General features: G+C 44.1%; 2 protein-coding genes across 4 annotated transcripts in view; one reads left to right on the top strand and one right to left on the bottom strand.

Moving 5' to 3' along the window:
- LOC135109057 (sodium- and chloride-dependent glycine transporter 2-like) overlaps nucleotides 1–7,188 on the top strand; it is a 27,947-nt gene extending 20,759 nt beyond the window's left edge. For 2 of the 3 annotated variants that reach the window (XM_064020066.1, XM_064020069.1), the window contains exons 8-12: nucleotides 2,937–3,174; nucleotides 3,909–4,137; nucleotides 4,695–4,807; nucleotides 4,976–5,284; nucleotides 6,213–6,499. In XM_064020066.1, coding sequence (XP_063876136.1) covers nucleotides 2,937–3,174; nucleotides 3,909–4,137; nucleotides 4,695–4,807; nucleotides 4,976–5,284; nucleotides 6,213–6,266 — 943 coding nt within the window. In that variant the 3' untranslated portion in view covers nucleotides 6,267–6,499. Of the gene's footprint in view, nucleotides 1–2,936; nucleotides 3,175–3,908; nucleotides 4,138–4,694; nucleotides 4,808–4,975; nucleotides 5,285–6,212 lie in introns of all 3 variants that reach the window. The other variant, XM_064020067.1, reaches the window with a different exon arrangement.
- A 5,729-nt stretch (nucleotides 7,189–12,917) lies between these two features.
- Nucleotides 12,918–13,727, bottom strand: LOC135109350 (uncharacterized). Its single transcript, XM_064020739.1, has one exon. It carries the CDS (start codon nucleotides 13,725–13,727, stop codon nucleotides 12,918–12,920), a length of 810 nt encoding a protein of 269 aa, XP_063876809.1.
- Between the last annotated feature and the right edge of the window lie 5,668 nt (nucleotides 13,728–19,395).

The raw sequence follows: 19,395 nt of genomic DNA, 5'->3' as shown, positions 1-19,395 counted from the left end.
GCGTTTCTTTTGTCACGGTTATGATACTCTTTGCACTTAACTTTCCATAAACACTCTTCGGTTTGGTAAATTTCAATAAACTCCTCCAATGTTTTGCGATTCATAATGAAGTATTTGTGAAAAGCTGGAAAAGGCGTGCACACTTTATTTAAGTCACAAATAGACTGATAATCTGTACAGTTTTCCCCCTACACGTGAGATTTTCATCTGAAAGGAAAACAATCATTAGATCGTTCAGATAAAAAGTTTGAATGATTCAACTGTTCATGCCGCTCGATCAGTTCATCTGAAACGATCAAAATCTGCGCAAATTTCCCCCTACACGTCAGTTTTATCTTAACGATTTATCTGATCAGTTATATCGTTCAGATAAACAGTTACGTCTAGGGCCGGCCTAACCATCCGAGATGGCAGGCGATCAGCGCCCTTATTCTGTACGTTTTCTCATCACGACAGTTTCCACAGAGATGATTAGTCAGGTTCTCAAGAATGTTTCTCCTGGTAATAATATAAAAATCTTGTTACTCTATTACTAACACCGTAAAAAAAAAAAAAAGCCCTTAGAAACCAAATTACTTGAACTAGAGCCGTTTGAATCTAGGCATGGTACGATACGGAAGCGTTTCGGAATTTAATTCCAGTTCTGTTTGAGAAGAGCCTATCAAATTTATTATATGATAGAGATCATGCAGAAGGCTCTGATAACTGCTTTTGTAGAACCACACACCCGGCAGAATTCGCGGCATGAGAGTTATTGCTCCACCCGTGCCGAGCAACAAAGCCAAAACGTGTAACAGTACTGAAGCCTAATCTTTTGGATGATGATGATGATGATGATGATGATGATGATGATGATGATGATGATAATATTTTATCTATTATTATTATTATTGTTATTATTATTATTATTATTATAGTAGTGGTAGTGGTAGTAGTATCATTATTATTATTATTATTATTATTATTAGTAGTAGTAGTAGTAGTAGTAGCAGCAGCAGTAGCGATAATAATGATAATAACAATGATAAAGATGATAATCAAACGAGTATACTCAAGCCTGGCTTTTCTTGCTGTGAGGAGGGAATGGAGGGGGAAGTACCTCAGAATGATTTATCCTCAGCTCTTTAGATAATACTTGAGTAAGATTTATCCCCAACATATAACAGTGATTTGCCGTTTAGCAGCTGACGTGCTTTGCTACCAGCCTAGTAAAGCAAACGTATGGGATGAGATACCAACCAGTGTCTTGCAATTATTCCATTATTTAAACTTTTACCGATAGAAAAATATTTTTCAATATCTATTCATGAGTTTTAGAATACTGATGTGCCTTTTTAGGTACATCTTAAATATTTCTGCATCATAGAAAAGACATGATTAATTCTGTATTCTTCTTTTTATTTAGTTATTTATTTATTTATTTTATCCATGCAAGCATTTTGCACAGTACTCTTAGTGTTAACAAAGGAAGACTATTGTTAACAAAGGAGGACTACATAAGTGAAAGGGTCAATGGGCTTTCATCTGCACCCCTTTGTCGGACTTGTAGATAACTTAAGCAAGGTGGATTTGCCGATAACCTAAGCAAGGTGGATTTGCCGTGTTTATGAACAGTGAATACTAACTACGTTTCTTTAGTTCTAAAGATCTCTTAATCATACTTTGTGTGTTGGTCTTGTAACAGAAGTAATTATTTCTTGAAATTTTTTCATAATAATAGTGATATGCATGAGACTGATTCAGTTTCAGTTATTCTCTTTTATTAAATAAGAGTCTGCTGTACTATTATGGCGGATAAAGTAAGAGAGGCATTATTTGCTCTGGACGAGGACCCTCGATTTGGTGACTTACTTATATTATGACTTTTATTTACTTATTATATGTTACCATATGTTACGACTTGTATGTGCACATTTGGTGGCGGCAGTAGGCTGCGTAATTAGGCTACAGATGTAGAGAGAGTACATTTGACCATATTACGTACTCATGGCGAGCAGCTATAAGGAAAGCTGAAACCTAGCAAGTTACTTTCGTTGTTTTTTTTTTTTAGCTTTTTTTTTCATTTTTATATTTTTATTCATAGAAACAAAGAAACATGAAAGTCAAGATTTAGTGCCTCGGTATATGATATAAATCTTTCTCTTGTCTGTTACTTTATAGTTAGTATGTTGGTTTTCCTTTATCATTTACGGAATTTAAATATACATATTATTGAGCACATAATCAGCTTATCATCAATAAAAAGATAAATAAGTGAATATATTAAATATGCATTCTAAGGTTTGATGAGTTCCTCTCAATCATGAATAATGTCTGCTTAATAAAACTTGCTGGTACTTTATAGTTAGTATGCTCAACACGAGCAAGTTGATATCTATACTTCAAAAGGAACGTTGGTGCTATGTGGGGACTATAGAGGAAACTGAGGTGCTATAGGGAATTTCCAATAAAATTTTTATTTTTCGCCTTTCGCCGTATTTTCATTTCGGTTTTGGAAAAAAAAGCTCAAATTTGGCATGATAATAAATATCTTAAGTTTGTGCTAAAGAACAGTCTTACCTATATTATGACCTTAGACTAAGCAGGGATTATTGCAGCATAGGAAAAAGAGAGAATTAATTTGATAAATATCTGTGTCCCCTCTGTGGTAGCTCACTCTTTTCTGTAACGTTACGTTTGAAGTACTTTCATTTACAGTTAAGCTTTTTTTTTTCCTTGCTGTTCAGAGTTCACCTTCTGTAGTATGGACTGCTGAATGCATTTATTATAATAATGGTTAACTATGGTATTAATGTTCATGCGTATGCTGGTGATGATGAAATAATAATAATACTGTAATACTACTACTACTACTATTAATTATATTATTATTATTATTATTATTATTATTATTATTATTATTATTATTATTATTATTATTATTATTATACCCTCAGAGACGCCATCATAATCGCTTTCGCCAACTGCTCGACGTCAGTGTTCGCTGGTTTCGTCATCTTCAGCATCTTGGGTTTCCTGGCCCATGAGTTAGGTGTGGAAGTGAAGGACGTGGTAGATTCAGGGTCTGGCCTGGCTTTCGTGGTGTACCCGGCCGCCGTGACGCGCATGCCTGTGCCGCCCCTCTGGTCTCTGCTTTTCTTCGCCATGCTCATCACCCTCGGCCTCGACTCTCAGGTGAGAACGCCCCTAGCAGCTCTGTTCATTTAGTAGCTGGATCTTGGCATTTTTTTCTTCCGCCAACAACTCTTCAGAAAAAAAAAGCGTTGTTTATGGAAACTCCATTATAAAAAAAAATAAATAAAAATAAAAGGATGCTCCAGGATGTAAAATAAATAAATAAATAAATTGGGCGTGGCGCAGTGGGAAATGGGAAATAATCAACTGGTATGTTAGTAATTAATACATCAATCTTTTGGTCCTAAGGCAAAATAAGACATCTGAAAAAGAAAAAAAAAGAAAAAAAAAAAAGACGGAAGCATGAAGCCAGAAAATACCTTTTTGCGATACGTTAGAAACGCATCTCAGTATGAGACCATCATATTTACTCGTCGACAATCTCTACCTGTTGCACTTACGTAATAAGGGGACGGAGAAGAGACGGATTTTGCTGTCCATTTCTTCTAAGTAAATGGTGAAATGAAACTGCTTTAATCTGCAGTTCATTAAAACATTTATTCGTTATTCGCCATCACTTATTTTCCATCTCTCCTAGACACTACATTATCCATTAAGCATAAATTATAATTATCATCATATTATAATCTTCTAAATAATTATATGATAATGATAATTGCTATTTGTTTGTTACTGTCACCTATTTCTTCATCTTCTCATCTTACTGTTCCATCTCGCTTACACTATTTTGTCCTCGCCATTGATGATAACTACCGCTTTGTTTCTGCCAACAGTTCACGATGGTGGAAACGCTGACCACAGCACTGTTCGACCAGTTTGAATTCCTGCGGGCCAAAAAGCCGCTGGTGGTGGGCTTGATGTGCCTCGTGTTGTTCCTTTGCGGTCTCACGATGTGTCTCGAGGGTGGCATATATATGTTCGAGCTCTTCAATTGGTATTCCGCCAGCATCTCTGTCATCATCCTTGCCATTAGTGAAATTGTACTTATACAGTATATCTACGGTAAGTTCTCTCTCTCTCTCTCTCTCTCTCTCTCTCTCTCTCTCTCTCTCTCTCTCTCTCTTTCTGTCTGTCTGTCTGTCTGTCTGTCTGTCTGTCTGTCTGTCTCTGTCTCTGTCTCTGTCTCTGTCTCTGTCTCTGTCTCGTCTCGTCTCGTCTCTCTCTCTCTCTCTCTCTCTCTCTCTCTCTCTCTCTCTCTCTCTCTCTCTCTCTCTCTCTCTCTCTCTCTCTCTCTCTCTCTCTCTCTCTCTCTCTCTCTCTCTCTCTCTCTCTCTCTGTGTCTCTCTCTCTCTCTGTGTCTCTCTCTCTCTCTCTCTCTGTGTCTCTCTCTCTCTCTCTCTCTCTCTCTCTCTCTCTCTCTCTCTCTCTCTCTCTCTCTCTCTCTCTCTCTCTCTCTCTCTCTCTCTCTCTCTCTCTGCAATGGTGATAAATTTTTCAACGGTGTTATTCTGTTATCTGCTTGTTTGGTTTGTCGTATTTGAAGCTGTAGTGTTTATTTGTTTCAATCCGTTTTTCCTTTTAGCACAGCAAAATTGACTAGGGTTTTCCTCCACTCACAGGATTTAAGAATTTCATGAGAAATATTAGAGAAGAAATGGGTATTTACATGCCCGCACCGCTGTATATGTACTGGACAGCGACGTGGCTCGTCATTACTCCCGTCGCTCTTAAGGTGAGTGTCGCTATTTTTATTTCTTTTGAAGAAACTAAAAACACCTTTCTCATTCAACAAACCTAGTGAACAATAAAAGCTTTAGCTTCAGTCTGGTAAAATCCATAATGGAGCCCCTGATGTGGAAACCCAAATGGGATCATTGAAATGCCTTCCTTGTTTTTGCAGCTCATTCTGTTCTTCTCGTGTTACTACTTCGTGCCGGCGTATTTTGGCCAGTACGTATACCCGGCAAACATCCAAGCGCTGGGCTGGTGCATCTGCTTCGGTTCCGTGGTGTTCATTCCTTTGGGCGCTCTTTATGTTCTTCTGAAGGGTGACAAGAAGTGGAGGGAGCTTGTGAGGGCCTCGCCAGACTTCTGTCCTGGACACGTTAGGAAGCTGAGGGAAAAAGAAGCTGCTGCCACTAAGGGCCAGCCCGATGGGGTCTTCCGGTATACTTATGACAATGAAGGTTTTCAGGAACCCACTGCCAAGGTAAGAATCAGATTGATGGCTGACTGTAGGAGGTGCAGGTGTGGTGTGATGGCTGGCTGTATGGGGGACAGGTGTGGTGTGATGGCTGGCTGTAGGAGGAGCAGGTGTGGTGTGATGGCTGTAGGAGGGACAGGTGTGGTGTGATTGCTGGCTGTAGGAGGGACAGGTGTGGTGTGATGGCTGTAGGAGGGACAGGTGTGGTGTGATGGCTAGTTGTAGGAAGAGCAGGTGTGGTGTGATAGCCGGCTGTAGGAAGGACAGGTGTGGTGTGATGGCCGGCTGTAGGAGGGACAGGTGTGGTGTGATGGCCGGCTGTAGGAGGGACAGGTGTGGTGTGATGGCCGGCTGTAGGAGGGACAGGTGTGACATGATTGTTGGCTGTAGGAGGGACAGGTGTGGTGTGATGGCCGGCTGTAGGAGGAGCAGGTGTGGTGTGATGGCTGGCTGTAGGAGGGGCAGATATGATGTGATGGCTGGCTGTAGGAGGCGCAGATGTGGTGTGATGGCTGGCTGTTGGGGGGGACAGGTGTAGTGTGATAGCTGGCTTTTGGAGGAGCAGGTGTTGTGCGATGGCTAGCTGTTGGAGGAGCAGGTGTTGTGTGATGGCTGGTTGTTGGAGGAGCAGGTGTGGTGTGATGGGTGGTTGTAGGAGGAACAGGTGTGGTGTGATGGCTGGCTGTTGGATAGGCAGGTGTGATGTGATGGTAGGTGTGGTGTGATGTATACCGCTCTATGTGACAGTACACAAGCTACTCGTTATAGTACCCCATTTTAAAAGATGAAATTTATAATACTTTGACCTTTATCCCTTGAGTTTCCTCTTGTCTACACACGATAAACTGCATGCCTTTCATGTTAATATTTGTTGTTAACATTACCTTATTCACGCAAAATACTAAATGTTACTTTTTTCCTTTTCTCAATTCAGGTGTATCCAAAGATACCCAAGGAGACGCCACCTCCGTACTCCAACCACATGTGAAGGGTGAAGTGCTCTTGTCCCTCCAACGTATCATTGTCTCACGGGGCTGCGACGGCTAGCCTCCTGACATGTTTTTCACAAGTCTGGTAGAATTTAGGACACAATGCATCGTATTTTTTATTCAATAATTTTTATTGTGCATGTCTTCAAATTCAAACGCTTGTTTCATCTGAAGCATGCATACCTACCTGTTTTAGCCACACTCAAAAGATAGGGCAAAAAAAAAAAAAACAGTATTAGTACGAGTCTCATAGTATATTACTTGTGTATTTATTTGTTAAATGCTCGTTCGTCACAATACGAGGTTAACTGTTTCATAGATTAGTGCTAATTATTTTCGTCACAAAACATGTTATCCGCATGGTCGCATGTCTACGTTCATGAAAGTCTCTAAGAGTGTTCGGTATCAGCTACGCATCTACTTGATGTAAAGTAGTCACTCAGGGAGTGGTGAGTCTCATACCTGGGAACCTGGAATCCTGCTACTAACAATTTGCCTCGTTGAAAAGGTGACCAGACTTTCATGACGCACTGAGAGCACCACCTTTTAATGCTTAGATATGTGGCATTGCCGATGATCCTTCGGTTTGAGGGATGACAATTTCTGGCAAACTTAATGGATCAGAAGCAGCAAATAGGTAAATTACTCGCATAATTAAAGTCCTAATGTAGAATGTTTATATTAGCATGGAAAGACAAGCGGCAAATTGCATGAACTAATAATAATGCAGCCACAGCATCCTGGTGTCTTGCATGAATACAATGCTGAGCTCACAACCCTGCAGCAGACCTGAAATATGTAACAAACACACAAGGCGGGATTATTTTGTGCATCGCCTGTTCTTGTGGTACATGTTCTGTTGATTATATGCTGAGGCGGCACTACTTTCATTAATTGATTTTAACTTATTTTTTAAATATTTTTATGTACTTTGAAAGTGAACCGTCCCTCTTTGAGGCAGGAAAACACACACACACACACACACACACACACACACACACACACACACACACACACACACACACACACACACACACACACACACACACACACACACACACACTCTAATATATATATATATATATATATATATATATATATATATATATATATATATATATATATATATATATATATATATATATATATATATATATATATATATATATATATATATATATATATTAATCCATGAAAATGGGATCAAATTCTGTAACGTATAAGTATGACTATTATGTTTTCTAGAATAAAAAATATATCTTTTTTTTTACTAATTTTATTAACGAGCTACTATTTCACTTTTAATTTCACATGAACATCTTTCATTAATCAGTATTCATCGAAGCACCATATCATGAAATACAAATCCTTATGAACTGCAGGAATGTTTTCTCATTGACAAACAACAAGATTGGTACAAACATGCCAAAGTGGCGGAACAAAGGGTGTAAAAACGACGAGGCACAGGTAAGTATCAACTCGACACAACTTTCCAGATAACTATCCCCTCCTCTTCAATGACACTAAACTGTCCCCCTCTTCTACACTGAACATCCTCGGTCTGTCCTTTACTTGTAATTTAAACTGGAAATTTCACAACTCATCTCTAGCTAAAACAGCTTATATGAAGTTAGGTGTTCTTTGCTGTTTCTGCCAGTTTTTTCTTACCCCTCAAACTTTGATAGCATTGCTTTAACAGAAACTTGGTTAGATATGTCGGGAAAAGTATTTAATCCAGAGGTTAAGGTAGATGGTTATACACTCTTCTATAAAGACAAGGAAAACAGGAGAGGAGGCGTCGCGTTATACGTTAGGGACACATTACAGTGTTGTATAAACAGTAGAATTAAAACATGGCAAAACAGAGTCGATATGGGTAGATAATAAGGAAGGATATCTATCAGTTGTACTGGGAGTAGTGTACAGGCCACCGAACAGTACAAAGGGAATTAACACCACTGTGGCAGGAAAAAAAATAGAGCAGGAAGGTACAGTTAGGTATGTGAGGTAGATTTAAATTTTAGGAATATCGAGTGGAGACTGATGGTGGGTAACAAACCAGAGGTGGGTAACAAGCAGAGGAATTTCTTAAGGTGATTCAGGATGATTTCTTAAAACAGGTAGTTGTAGAACCCACAAGGGGCAACAATATTCTAGATTTAATTCTTACTAACAGGGAGGAAGCAGTCACGCAAGTATAGGTTAGAGGACACCTAGGTAACGGTGACCATTGGGAAATTAGGTACAAATTAAAATGGGAAGAAACTTTTAGAAGCAAAAACACTAGTAAAATACCTGACTTTAGGAGAACAGATTTTGAGGAATTAAAAAGGTACCTCCAAGGACTTGACTGGCAACGAATGCAGGGTGAGGTCAGGTCCGGGACGGAGTTGAGAGAGATAAAGCAGGATGAAAGAGGTGAGGTGAGGTGTGTGGGTGCAGGACAAGAGGAGGGAAGATGTCTCCGGAAGGGGCGGCGGAAAGAGAGAGGGGGAGACAGGTGTGAGTATGTTGGAGGGTCAGGTCATGCTGAAATGGGCGAGGTGAGGTCGAGGCGAGTAGATGAGGGAGTGGAGAGGGTGGAAGGGGCCGAGATGAGGGGATTAGATGAAGTAAATGTAGATGAGTTGCATAAATATTTCGTAGATAAATTGCATATAGGATACTTGGCAAACATCCCGTATAGAGCATTAAGATCACAGAAAAAATTACCCTAAATGGATGACTGCTAGGTTAAAACATTATATAGGACGTAGAGAAGTATAAATGAGAGATTAAGGGCAGGTGAAGAGGTTTTCAGGCCACAATATAATGCATTAGAACAGTCAGGATGTTAACGAGGAGAGCTAAGGGCAATTATGAACTAAAGGTAGCCAGCCAGGCGAAGACGGACCCTAAGGGATTTTATCAGGTATACAAGACGAAGAATAAGGATACTATATGACCATTAAATTCAGCAGATGGGGAGCTAGTTAGTTCTGGGAAGGAGATTAATAAAATTCTGAATGATAATTTTTTAACTGTCATCACCCTGGAAAACATGCAGGATATGCCAAATAGTGAATAGATGTTTAGAGCAGATGAGAATAAGCTGACATATGTAGCGAAGGTGAGGAGCTACTTGGCCGCCCGGAAGTTGCTCAAGCGAGAAGTATAGGCTCCCAACTATAACTCTTGGTCATAGCAGTGTTTAGTCCTTGAAGGGTAACAATTTCCAATGTCATAACAGTGTAGCTCTTGCAAAGGAAACTTAGCCTGGGTATTCTCTCTCTTTATACAGCAAAAACATGAACAATATATACAAAAATTACTTAACATAATAAATGATATATACAAAATTATGGAAAAAGAGAGTGTATGTGTGTGTGTATGTCTGTGTGAAGAAAGGAGTAATATGATGTATTGAGAAGATGTGTAACACATGTGTCAAAGAGCGTGCACAGAATGTGTACAAGTAAGAGAATGTATAAAGTGAGGAAAGAAGAGATGAAAGAGAAAAGCCTGTGCAGTAGAGAGAGTGAAAACGGAAGGGTGATAATATAACAGAAAACGGAGTGCTAGGAGCGGTGACTTGTGTCCCGCTACAGTATTCCCCCCCTAGTGACGAGGGAGGAGGAACGTAACCGTCTTCTGGTGCCGAGTGGTGTTGGTGGCGACGTTCTGGCCGATGGTGTTGATGACGGCCGGGTCACTGTGAAGGAGGTAGGCAGGCTTGACTCGGTCGATGGAGATGGTGTCAGCCTTACCATCCTTGTCCACAGTTACCGTCTTTCTCCTCCTGCTCAGGACTTTGAAGGGGCCTTGGTAGGGCTGCTGCAGGGGCTTCTTCACAGCGTCAACCCTGACGAACACGTGCGTGCAAGTGTCCAGATCCTGGCTGACAAAAGTCTTGGAGGGAGACGTGCGGGGCTGGACAGGCTGCAGACGCTGCATGAAGTCAGAGAGGTTGGCAGCAAAGTCCTGAACGCTGCAAGGAGTAGAGCGAGGTGCAGGAGTTAGGAGTTCGCCAGGTAACCTGAGCTTGGTACCATAAACGAGCTCGGCGGAGGAGTGGTGTAGGTCTTCCTTTAGTGATGTCCGTATGCCAAGGAGGGCGAGAGGAAGTGCCTGGAACCAGTCTGCACGTGTGGCAGAGGCAGCTAAGGAAGACTTCAGCTGACGGTGGAATCTTTCAACGGTGCCGTTTGCCTGCGGGTGGTAACTGGCTGTCCTGAAGTGTTGGATGCCTAGTAGTGACATCACCTTGTCCCACATACTGGACTCGAACTGGCTGCCACGGTCAGAAGTGAGGCTGAGAGGGACACCGAACCTGGAGATCCAAGTAGTGATGAAGGCACGTGCGACGGAGTCCGTTGTGATGTCAGCCAAAGGTGCAGCTTCCGGCCAGCGTGTGAAGCGGTCGACGCAGGTGAGAAGGTACCGGTAACCGTCAGAGTAGGGTAGTGGTCCAACGAGGTCGACATGCACGTGGTTGAACCGTGAAGAGACTGGAGTGAAGGCGGCCGCAGGAGAGCGTGTGTGTCGCCACACCTTGGAGGCTTGGCACTTGACACATGTGCGGGTCCACAGCCTGACGTCTTTGTTGATGCCAGACCAGATGAAGCGTGAGGTCATCATCTGCTGAGATGCTCGGATGCCAGGGTGGGAGAGGTCGTGCAGCTGACGAAAAACACGATACCGGTGGGTCTTCGGCAGGTAGGGCCGACAGGAATCGGTGGAAGTGTCAGCGTAAACGTGCACTGTGGTTCCTGGGAGTTGTATCTTCTTCATCTGTAGTGCGGGGTTGTCTTGGAGTTGCCGCAGCTCTTCATCGTTGGCTTGGTCAGCAGCGATGGCAGTGTAGTCGATGGGAGAAGATGACACAGCAGAGATGTTGCGCGAGAGAGCATCAGCTGGGGCGTTGTGTTCACCTTTGACGTAGCGCAAATCCGTGGTGAACTGCGAGATGAAGTCGATGTGACGCAGTTGTCGCGGTGAACAGGAGGTCTTGATGTGCAAGGACTTCGAAGTGAGTGGCTTGTGGTCGATGTATACATGGAAGTTGCGACCTTCCACGAAGTACCGGAAACGCTTGATGGCCTTGTAGACGGCGAGAAGTTCCCTGTCGTAAGTACTGTACTTGGATTCCGCCTTGTTAAATTTCTTTGAGAAGAAAGAGAGCGGTTTCCAACCTCCGTCGACATACTGCTGTAGAACTGCTCCGATGCCGATGTCAGAAGCGTCTGTGGCGATAGAGATGATGCCATCTGGGGTAGGGAAGCTGAGAGGTGAGACGGAGCTGAGAGCTTGTTTTGCTGCTGTGAAAGCTTCCTCAGTGGCTGGAGTCCAGACTAAGAAGATGGACTGTCCTTTCTTGCAAGGCTTGATCATCGCGTAGAGCGGCTGAAGAAGTAGTGAGCAGCTGGGGATGAAGCGGTTGTAGTAGTTCAGCATCCCCAGGAATTGCTTGAGTTGGCGCTGTGTTGTAGGCTTGGGGAAGTTCTGGATGGACTCGCACTTTTCTTGCAGTGGAGTGATGCCTTCCAAGGAGACAGTGTGGCCAAGGAAGGTGATGGAGGGGACCCCAAACACAGACTTGTCGACGTTGACTTGCACCCCGTAGTCTTGCAAACGGGTGAGAACTTGCTGGAGGTGCTGTTGGTGCGTCTCTGCGTCAGGACTGGCGATGAGGAGGTCGTCGATGTACGCGAAGCAGAAGGGGAGACCTCGAAGGACTTCGTCAATGAAGCGTTGGAAGGTTTGAGCGGCATTCCTCAAACCAAAGGGCATCTTGACGTACTCGAACAATCCGAAGGGTGTGATGAGAGCAGTCTTCGGAATGTCCGCTGGATGGACGGGGATGTGGTGAAAAGCTTTCACAAGGTCGATCCTCGAGAAGTAGGTGCATCCGGAGAGCTGAGAAGAGAACTCCTGGATGTTAGGCACTGGGTACCTGTCCTCGACGGTGCGCGAGTTGAGAGCGCGGTAGTCTCCACATAGTCGTAGTTCGCCATTTTTCTTAGGCACGATGTGGAGAGCGGAAGACCAGTTGCTGGAGCTGGGCCGTATGATGCCTTGCTGAATGAGGGACTCGAACTCTGCCTTGGCTTGTCTGGCGCGCTCTGGAGCTAGGCGGCGGGCCTTGGCGTGGGTAGGAGGTCCCTTGGTCTCGATGTGGTGCGAGACGTGGTGTGTGACCGGCTTGCTGGCTGAGTACGGCTGCGTCAGCGTAGGGAAGGACTTCAGCAGGGAGGAGAACTGGTGGTCTGCCTTGACGAGGGAGATCTGTGTGCTATCACCATGAGTGACCTGTCCCTTTGTTGTGACTGAGGTGAGAGAATCGAGCAGCTTCCGACCCTTGATGTCCACTAGGAGACCGAAGTGTCGGAGGAAGTCAGCACCTAGAATTGGTTGCGTGACAGCTGCTACGTAGAACGTCCACTCGAAGGTACGGCGGAGGTTCAGGTGAAGTTGCAAGGTGCGTCGCTTGTACACAGGAATCTCCGTACCATTGGCGGCGTGAAGGTGAAGGAGGGGAGGCAACGTCCGGTGTACACCAGGGGCAGGGAGAATACTGACGTCTGCACCAGAGTCGATGAGGAACTTGGTCCGGGAGAGAGGGTCATACAACTTCAGTAGCGCAGACGAGGTGTCGCGAACACTATGCGCCGCTAGTGCTCGCTGTTGGGGTTTAAAGACTTGGCGAAGGTACAGGGAGCCTTACAATTTCTTGCGTCTTTCCCGAACTCTTCATGGTAGTAGCAGAAACTAGAAGTCTCCGGCGTCTTACTCTTTGAACGCTGGCGGCGCCGGAAGTGGTGTCTGGAGGAAGAACGCGAACGTGAGTATGAGCGTTCTCTGACCTCTCTCCGAAGATCTCTCACTTCAAGTCTAAGCTGTGAGATGAGCTCAACAAGTTGCTTGGTACTGTCTTCTGCTGAGATGGAGGCTACTGCAGCTGGTTGACCTTGTGGAAGGGTAGCCATGAATTCATCGACGAGAGTGGCAAGCTCGTCTACTGAGAGCTTGTTCTTGACAGTGAAGAGGCAGCGTTGAGTGTCAGGAGGCAGGCGTTGGTAGAACAGCTGTAAGAAGAGTTCCTTGTCGAAGGAGGTGTACTCGTACTTGTCGCCAAGCAGCTTCTTCATGCGGCGAAGAAGGTCTGTGGGCTTTTCACCACCAAGTTCTTCTTTTGACAGAAGCTCCTGGAGGCGCCTCGACACTGTAGATTGTAGGCGTTGCAGAACAGCAGCTTTGAGGTCTTCATAGGGCGAAGCAGAAGTGCTGGCAGCACTGACGACATCAGCAACTTGTGAAAGAACGTCAGCTGGTAGTACTGTAGAGGCCTTCACGAACTTGGTTAGACTTACTGTTATCTTGGAAGCCTTGAAGTTACATTCCAGGATGGAGAACCACGTGGAAGGGTCCTGGCTGATGAACGGAGGAGCACTGAAGGCTACGGAGTCGACGTCATCAGGCATTGTGCTGAGTGGACCACCACGTGACTGTGTAAAGTACACTACAGGCGCCGGAAAGTCCGGGAGCCACAGCGGTGAGGAGTGAAGGCGTGAGGCGCCGGTGTGACCGGGTGCCACAGCGGTGAGAGATGCCGAATTGGGGCAGTGTCACTTCACTCACCACTGAACGAACTGTACGTTATCCTTGGCACTGCACTCACCACTGAACGAACTGTACGTTATCCTTGGCACCGCACTGTAAGTAATCCACGGATGACAGTGTTAATCCTGGGCGATGGACCGTAGGTAATCCCCAATGAAGAGCTGTAGATGGAGGCGGGACGAGGCCAGTGGGAGGGCTCCAGGTAACAGCAGGAAACTAGAGGGGCCGGCAGAAGTTACGTGGAGGAGCGTCCGCGACTGGGAGAGACTGCTGGCCAGTGGCGAGGGCCAGCTGGAGAGTGCCGCGGGGGTGGGGGTGGCGCCGTGAGGGCGGCCTGGCGGCGGGGGGCGGCGTACGGGCGGCGTCGGGGCGGGGGCCGGGGTCTGCTGTTGGAGGCGGCGACACCGGCGAAGGGGCAGCTGCCTGAAGATTCGCCCGTAGTTGACCGCGTCGCCTTGGCCAGGTGGTTGGAGGATAGCAGCAGGGTGGACTTGGCTACTCACTCCGGAAAAAAAAACAACGGGGTCACCAATTGTAGCGAAGGTGAGGTGCTACTTGGCCGCCCGGAAGTTGCTCAAGCGAGAAGTGTAGGCTCCCAACTATGACTCTTCGTCATAGCAGTGTTTAGTCCTTGAAGGGTAACAATTTCCAATGTCATAACAGTGTAGCTCTGGCAAAGGAAACTTAGCCTGGGTATTCTCTCTCTTTATTCAGCAAAAACATGAACAATATATACAAAAATTACTTAACATAATAAATGATATATACAAAATTATGGAAAAAGAGAGTGTATGTGTGTGTGTATGTCTGTGTGAAGAAAGGAGTAATATGATGTATTGAGATGTGTAACATATGTGTCAAAGAGCGTGCACAGAATGTGTACAAGTAAGAGAATGTATAAAGTGAGGAAAGAAGAGATGAAAGAGAAAAGCCTGTGCAGTAGAGAGAGTGAAAACGGAAGGGTGATAATATAACAGAAAACGGAGTGCTAGGAGCGGTGACTTGTGTCCCGCTACACATATTTCCATAACTAAGGAGATAGTGGAACAGGAGATAGATAGGCTAAAAAAGTTAAAAACACCAGTACCAGATAAAATATATCCCAGATTACTTAAGGAATGCAATGAAATTATCAGTGAGCCGTTAGTTTCTGTCTTTAGGAAATCATTTGAGTCAGGTGAGGTACCGGTAATGTGGAGGCAGGCTAATGTAGTACCCATTTTTAAGAAAGGTGATAAAACTTTAGCGTCTAATTATAGACCTGTCAGCTTAACTTCAATTGGGGATAAAATATTCGAGTCAATAATAGCGAGGAACATTAGGGAGCATTTAGACAAACATAACTTGATAAATCAGTCACAGCATGGCTTCACGAAGGGGAAGTCTTGCCTGAACTTGTTAAGTTTTTACAGTAAAGTGTACGAGGCAGTAGATAATGGTGATAAATTAAGACAACTTATATCTGGAATTTAGTAAAACTTTTGACAAGGTACCCCATCAGAGGCTCCTGAGAAAGGTTGGGGCACACGGGGTAGATGGGAAGGTGTTAGGCTGGATAAGGTCATGGTTAAGCGACAGGCGACAGAGAGTTGTAATAAACGGCTCTAAATCCGAGTGGGGTCATGTAATTAGTGGGATGCCATAGGGATCAGTATTAGGTCCATTGTTGTTTTTAATATATATCAATGACTTGCATAGTGGAATTTTTTTTTTTTTTTTATGTAGGAGGGACACCGACCAAGGGCAACAAAAATCCGATAAAAAAATACCCACTGAAATGCCAGTCCCATAAAAAGGGTCCAAAGCGATAGAAAAAAATTGAAGGATAAGTGTCTTGAAACCTCCCTCTTGAAGGAATTCAAGTCATAGGAAGGTGGAAATACAGAAGCAGGCAGGGAGTTCCAGAGTTTACCAGAGAAAGGGATGAATGATTGAGAATACAGGTTAACTCTTGCGTTAGAGAGGCGGACAGAATAGGGGTGAGAGAAAGAAGAAAGTCTTGTGCAGCAATGCCATAGGAGGAGGGAAGGCATGCAGTTAGCAAGATCAGAAAAGCAGTTAGCATGAAAATAGCGGTAGAAGACAGCTAGATATGCAACATTGCGGCGATGAGAGAGAGGTTGAAGACAGTCAGTTAGAGGAGAGCAGCTGATGAGACGAAAAGCTTTTGATTCCACCCTGTCTAGAAGAGCAGTATGAGTGGAATCCCCCCCAGACATGTGAAGCAAACTCCATACATGGACGGATAAGGCCCTTGTACAGAGTTAGCAGCTGGGGGGGGGGGATGAGAAAAAAACTGGCGGAGACGTCTCAGAACACCTAACTTCATAGAAGCTGTTTTAGCTAGAGATGAGATGTGAAGTTTCCAGTTCAGATTATAAGTAAAGGACAGACCGAGGATGTTCAGTGTAGAAGAGGGGGACATTTGAGTGTCATTGAAGAAGAGGGGATAGTTGTCTGGAAGGTTGTGTCGAGTTGATAGATGGAGGAATTGAGTTTTTGAGGCATTGAACAAATACCAAGTTTGCTCTGCCTCAATCAGAAATTTTAGAAAGATCAGAAGTCAAGCGTTCTGTGGCTTCCTTGCATGAAATGTTTACTTCCTGAAGGGTTGGACGTCTATGAAAAGACGTGGAAAAGTGCAGGGTGCTATCATCAGCGTAGGAGTGGATAGGACAAGAAGTTTGCTTTAGAAGATCATTAATGAATAATAAGAAGAGAGTGGTTGACAGAACAGAATCCTGAGGAACACCACTGTTAATAGATTTAGGAGAAGAACAGTGACCGTCTACCACAGCAGCAATAGAACTGTCAGAGAGGAAACTTGAGATGAAGTTACAGAGAGAAGGATAGAAGCCGTAGGAGGGTAGTTTGGAAATCAAAGCTTTGTGCCATACTCTATCAAAAGCTTTTGATATGTCTAAGGCAACAGCAAAAGTTTCACCAAAATCTCTAAAAGAGGATGATCAAGACTCAGTAAGGAAAGCCAGAATATCACCAGTAGAGCGGCCTTGACGGAACCCATACTGGCAATCAGATAGAAGGTTGTGCAGTGATAGATGTTTAAGAATCTTCCTGTTGAGGATAGATTCAAAAACTTTAGATAGGCAAGAAATTAAAGCAATTTGACGGTAGTTTGAGGGATTAGTATGGTCACCCTTTTTAGGAACAGGCTGAATGTAGGCAAACTTCCAGCAAGAAGGAAAGGTAGCTGTTGACAGACAGAGATGAAAGAGTTTGACTAGGCAAGGTGCAAGCACGGAGGCACAGTTTCGGAGAACAATAGGAGGGACCCCATCAGGTCCATAAGCATTTCGAGGGTTTAGGCCAGCAAGGGCATGGAAAACATCATTGCGAAGAATTTTAATAGGTAGCATGAAGTAGCCAGAGGGTGGAGGAGAGGTAGGAACAAGCCCAGAATCGTCCAAGGGAGAGTTTTTAGCAATGTCTGAGCGAAGAGTTCAGCTTTAGAAACAGATGTGATAGCAGTGGTGCCATCTGGTTGAAATAAAAGAGGGAAAGAAGAAGAAGTAAAGTTATTTGAGATATTTTTGGCTAGATGCCAGAAGTCACGAGAGGTGTTAGATCTTGAAAGGTTTTTGGCTAGTTGGAGATATTTTTGGTTAGATGCCAGAAGTCACGAGAGGTGTTAGATCTTGAAAGGTTTTTTAGCTAGTTGCATGGTTCTGGACTTGGCATGGTTCCGGGCAGAAATATAAAGTGCATGAGATTCTGTTGATGGAAGGCTTAAGTACCTTTTCTGGGCCACCTCTCTATCATGTATAGCACGAGAACAAGCTGTGTTAAACCAAGGTTTAGAAGGTTTAGGTCGAGAAAAAGAGTGAGGAATGTACGCCTCCATGCCAGACATTATCACCTCTGTTATGCGCTTAGCACACAAAGATGGGTCTCTGACACGGAAGCAGTAGTCATTCCAAGGAAAATCAGCAAAATACCTCCTCAGGTCTCTCCAACCAGCAGAGGCAAAACGCCAGAGGCACCTTCGCTTAGGGGGATCCTGAGGAGGGATTGGAGCGATAGGACAAGATACAGAGATGAGATTGTGATCGGAGGAGCCCAACGGAGAAGAAAGGGTGACACCATAAGCAGAAGGACTAGAGGTCAGGAAAAGGTCAAGAATGTTGGGTGTATCTCCAAGACGGTCAGGAATACGAGTAGGGTGTTGCACCAATTGCTCTAGGTCGTGGAGGATAGCAAAGTTGAAGGCTAGTTCACTAGATGGTCAGTGAAGGGAGAGGAAAGTCAAAGCTGGTGGTGAACATTGAAGTCTCCAAGAATGGAGAGCTCTGCAAAAGGGAAGAGAGTCAGAATGTGCTCCACTTTGGAAGTTAAGTAGTCAAAGAATTTCTTATAGTCAGAGGAGTTAGGTGAGAGGTATACAGCACAGATAAATTTAGTTTGAGAGTGACTCTGTAGTCGTAACCAGATGGTGGAAAACTCGGAAGATTCAAGAGCGTGGGCACGAGAGCAGGTTAAGTCATTCCGCACATAAACGCAACATCCAGCTTTGGATGGAAAATGAGGATAGAGAAAGTAGGAGGGAACAGAAAAGGGTCTACTGTCTCAGACAGTACTACTGTCTACTGCCTCAGTAGGCTACTGTCTACTGCCTCAGACATATGAGTTTCAGTGAGGAAAAGAAGACGAGGTTTAGAAGAGGTGAGGTTAGATCTTAGAACGCGAATGTTGCAGAAGTTAATGAAGAAAAAGTTGAGGGTGGTGTCAAGACACTTAGGGTCGTCGACAGAAAGGCAGTCATTTATGGTCCCCTTCCCAGATGGGGACTCCGAGGCTGGTGTAGGAGTCGCCATAATAATTTTGAAATTTTTGAGTGAAGGGTGTGTGTGTTATTAGATGTTTGTAGTTTTGAGTGGAGGAAGAGAGTTGTCTTTAGAGGGCAGGCTGTGACTGCCCCCTTGTGTTGTGAGACACAAAAGGAAACGTTCAGTGAGGTCACAGCTGGGTTTAATGATAAGTTCACAGCATCCCCTGAACAGTGCTTTAGACCTCACTGGGAGTAATTATCGTTTCGGCAGGTGTCTACTGCCTCCTCCTAGAATTAGTAGTGATGTTAGTAAATTTGCGGATGACACAAAGATAGGTAGATTAATTAGGTCAGAATCGGATGCCATCGCTTTGATGGCAGGTTTAGATAGGATGAATGAATGGACGGACAGATGGCAAATGCAGTTTAATATCAACAAATGCAAAGTACTTAGCGTAGGTAGAGGAAACCCACACAGTAAGTACACAATAAACAACGAATCTCTGGTAGGTACAGGGTACAAGAAAGATTTAGGAGATATAGTTAGCTCTGAACTACGTCTAGGAAAACAATGCATAAAGGCCAGAAACAGGGCAAATAGGGTATTAGGATTAATTTTTAGCAGTGTTAAAAGTAGAAGGCCCGAAGTAATATTAAAGTTATACTTGGCGCTGGTCAGACTTCATCTAGACTACGCTGCACATTTTTGGTCCCCACATTACAGGAAAGATATAGGTCTATTA

The sequence above is a fragment of the Scylla paramamosain genome, chromosome 18, assembly GCF_035594125.1.
Source record: "Scylla paramamosain isolate STU-SP2022 chromosome 18, ASM3559412v1, whole genome shotgun sequence".
Taxonomy (NCBI): domain Eukaryota; kingdom Metazoa; phylum Arthropoda; class Malacostraca; order Decapoda; family Portunidae; genus Scylla; species Scylla paramamosain.
This window is presented reverse-complemented; position numbering and strand designations above follow the sequence as displayed.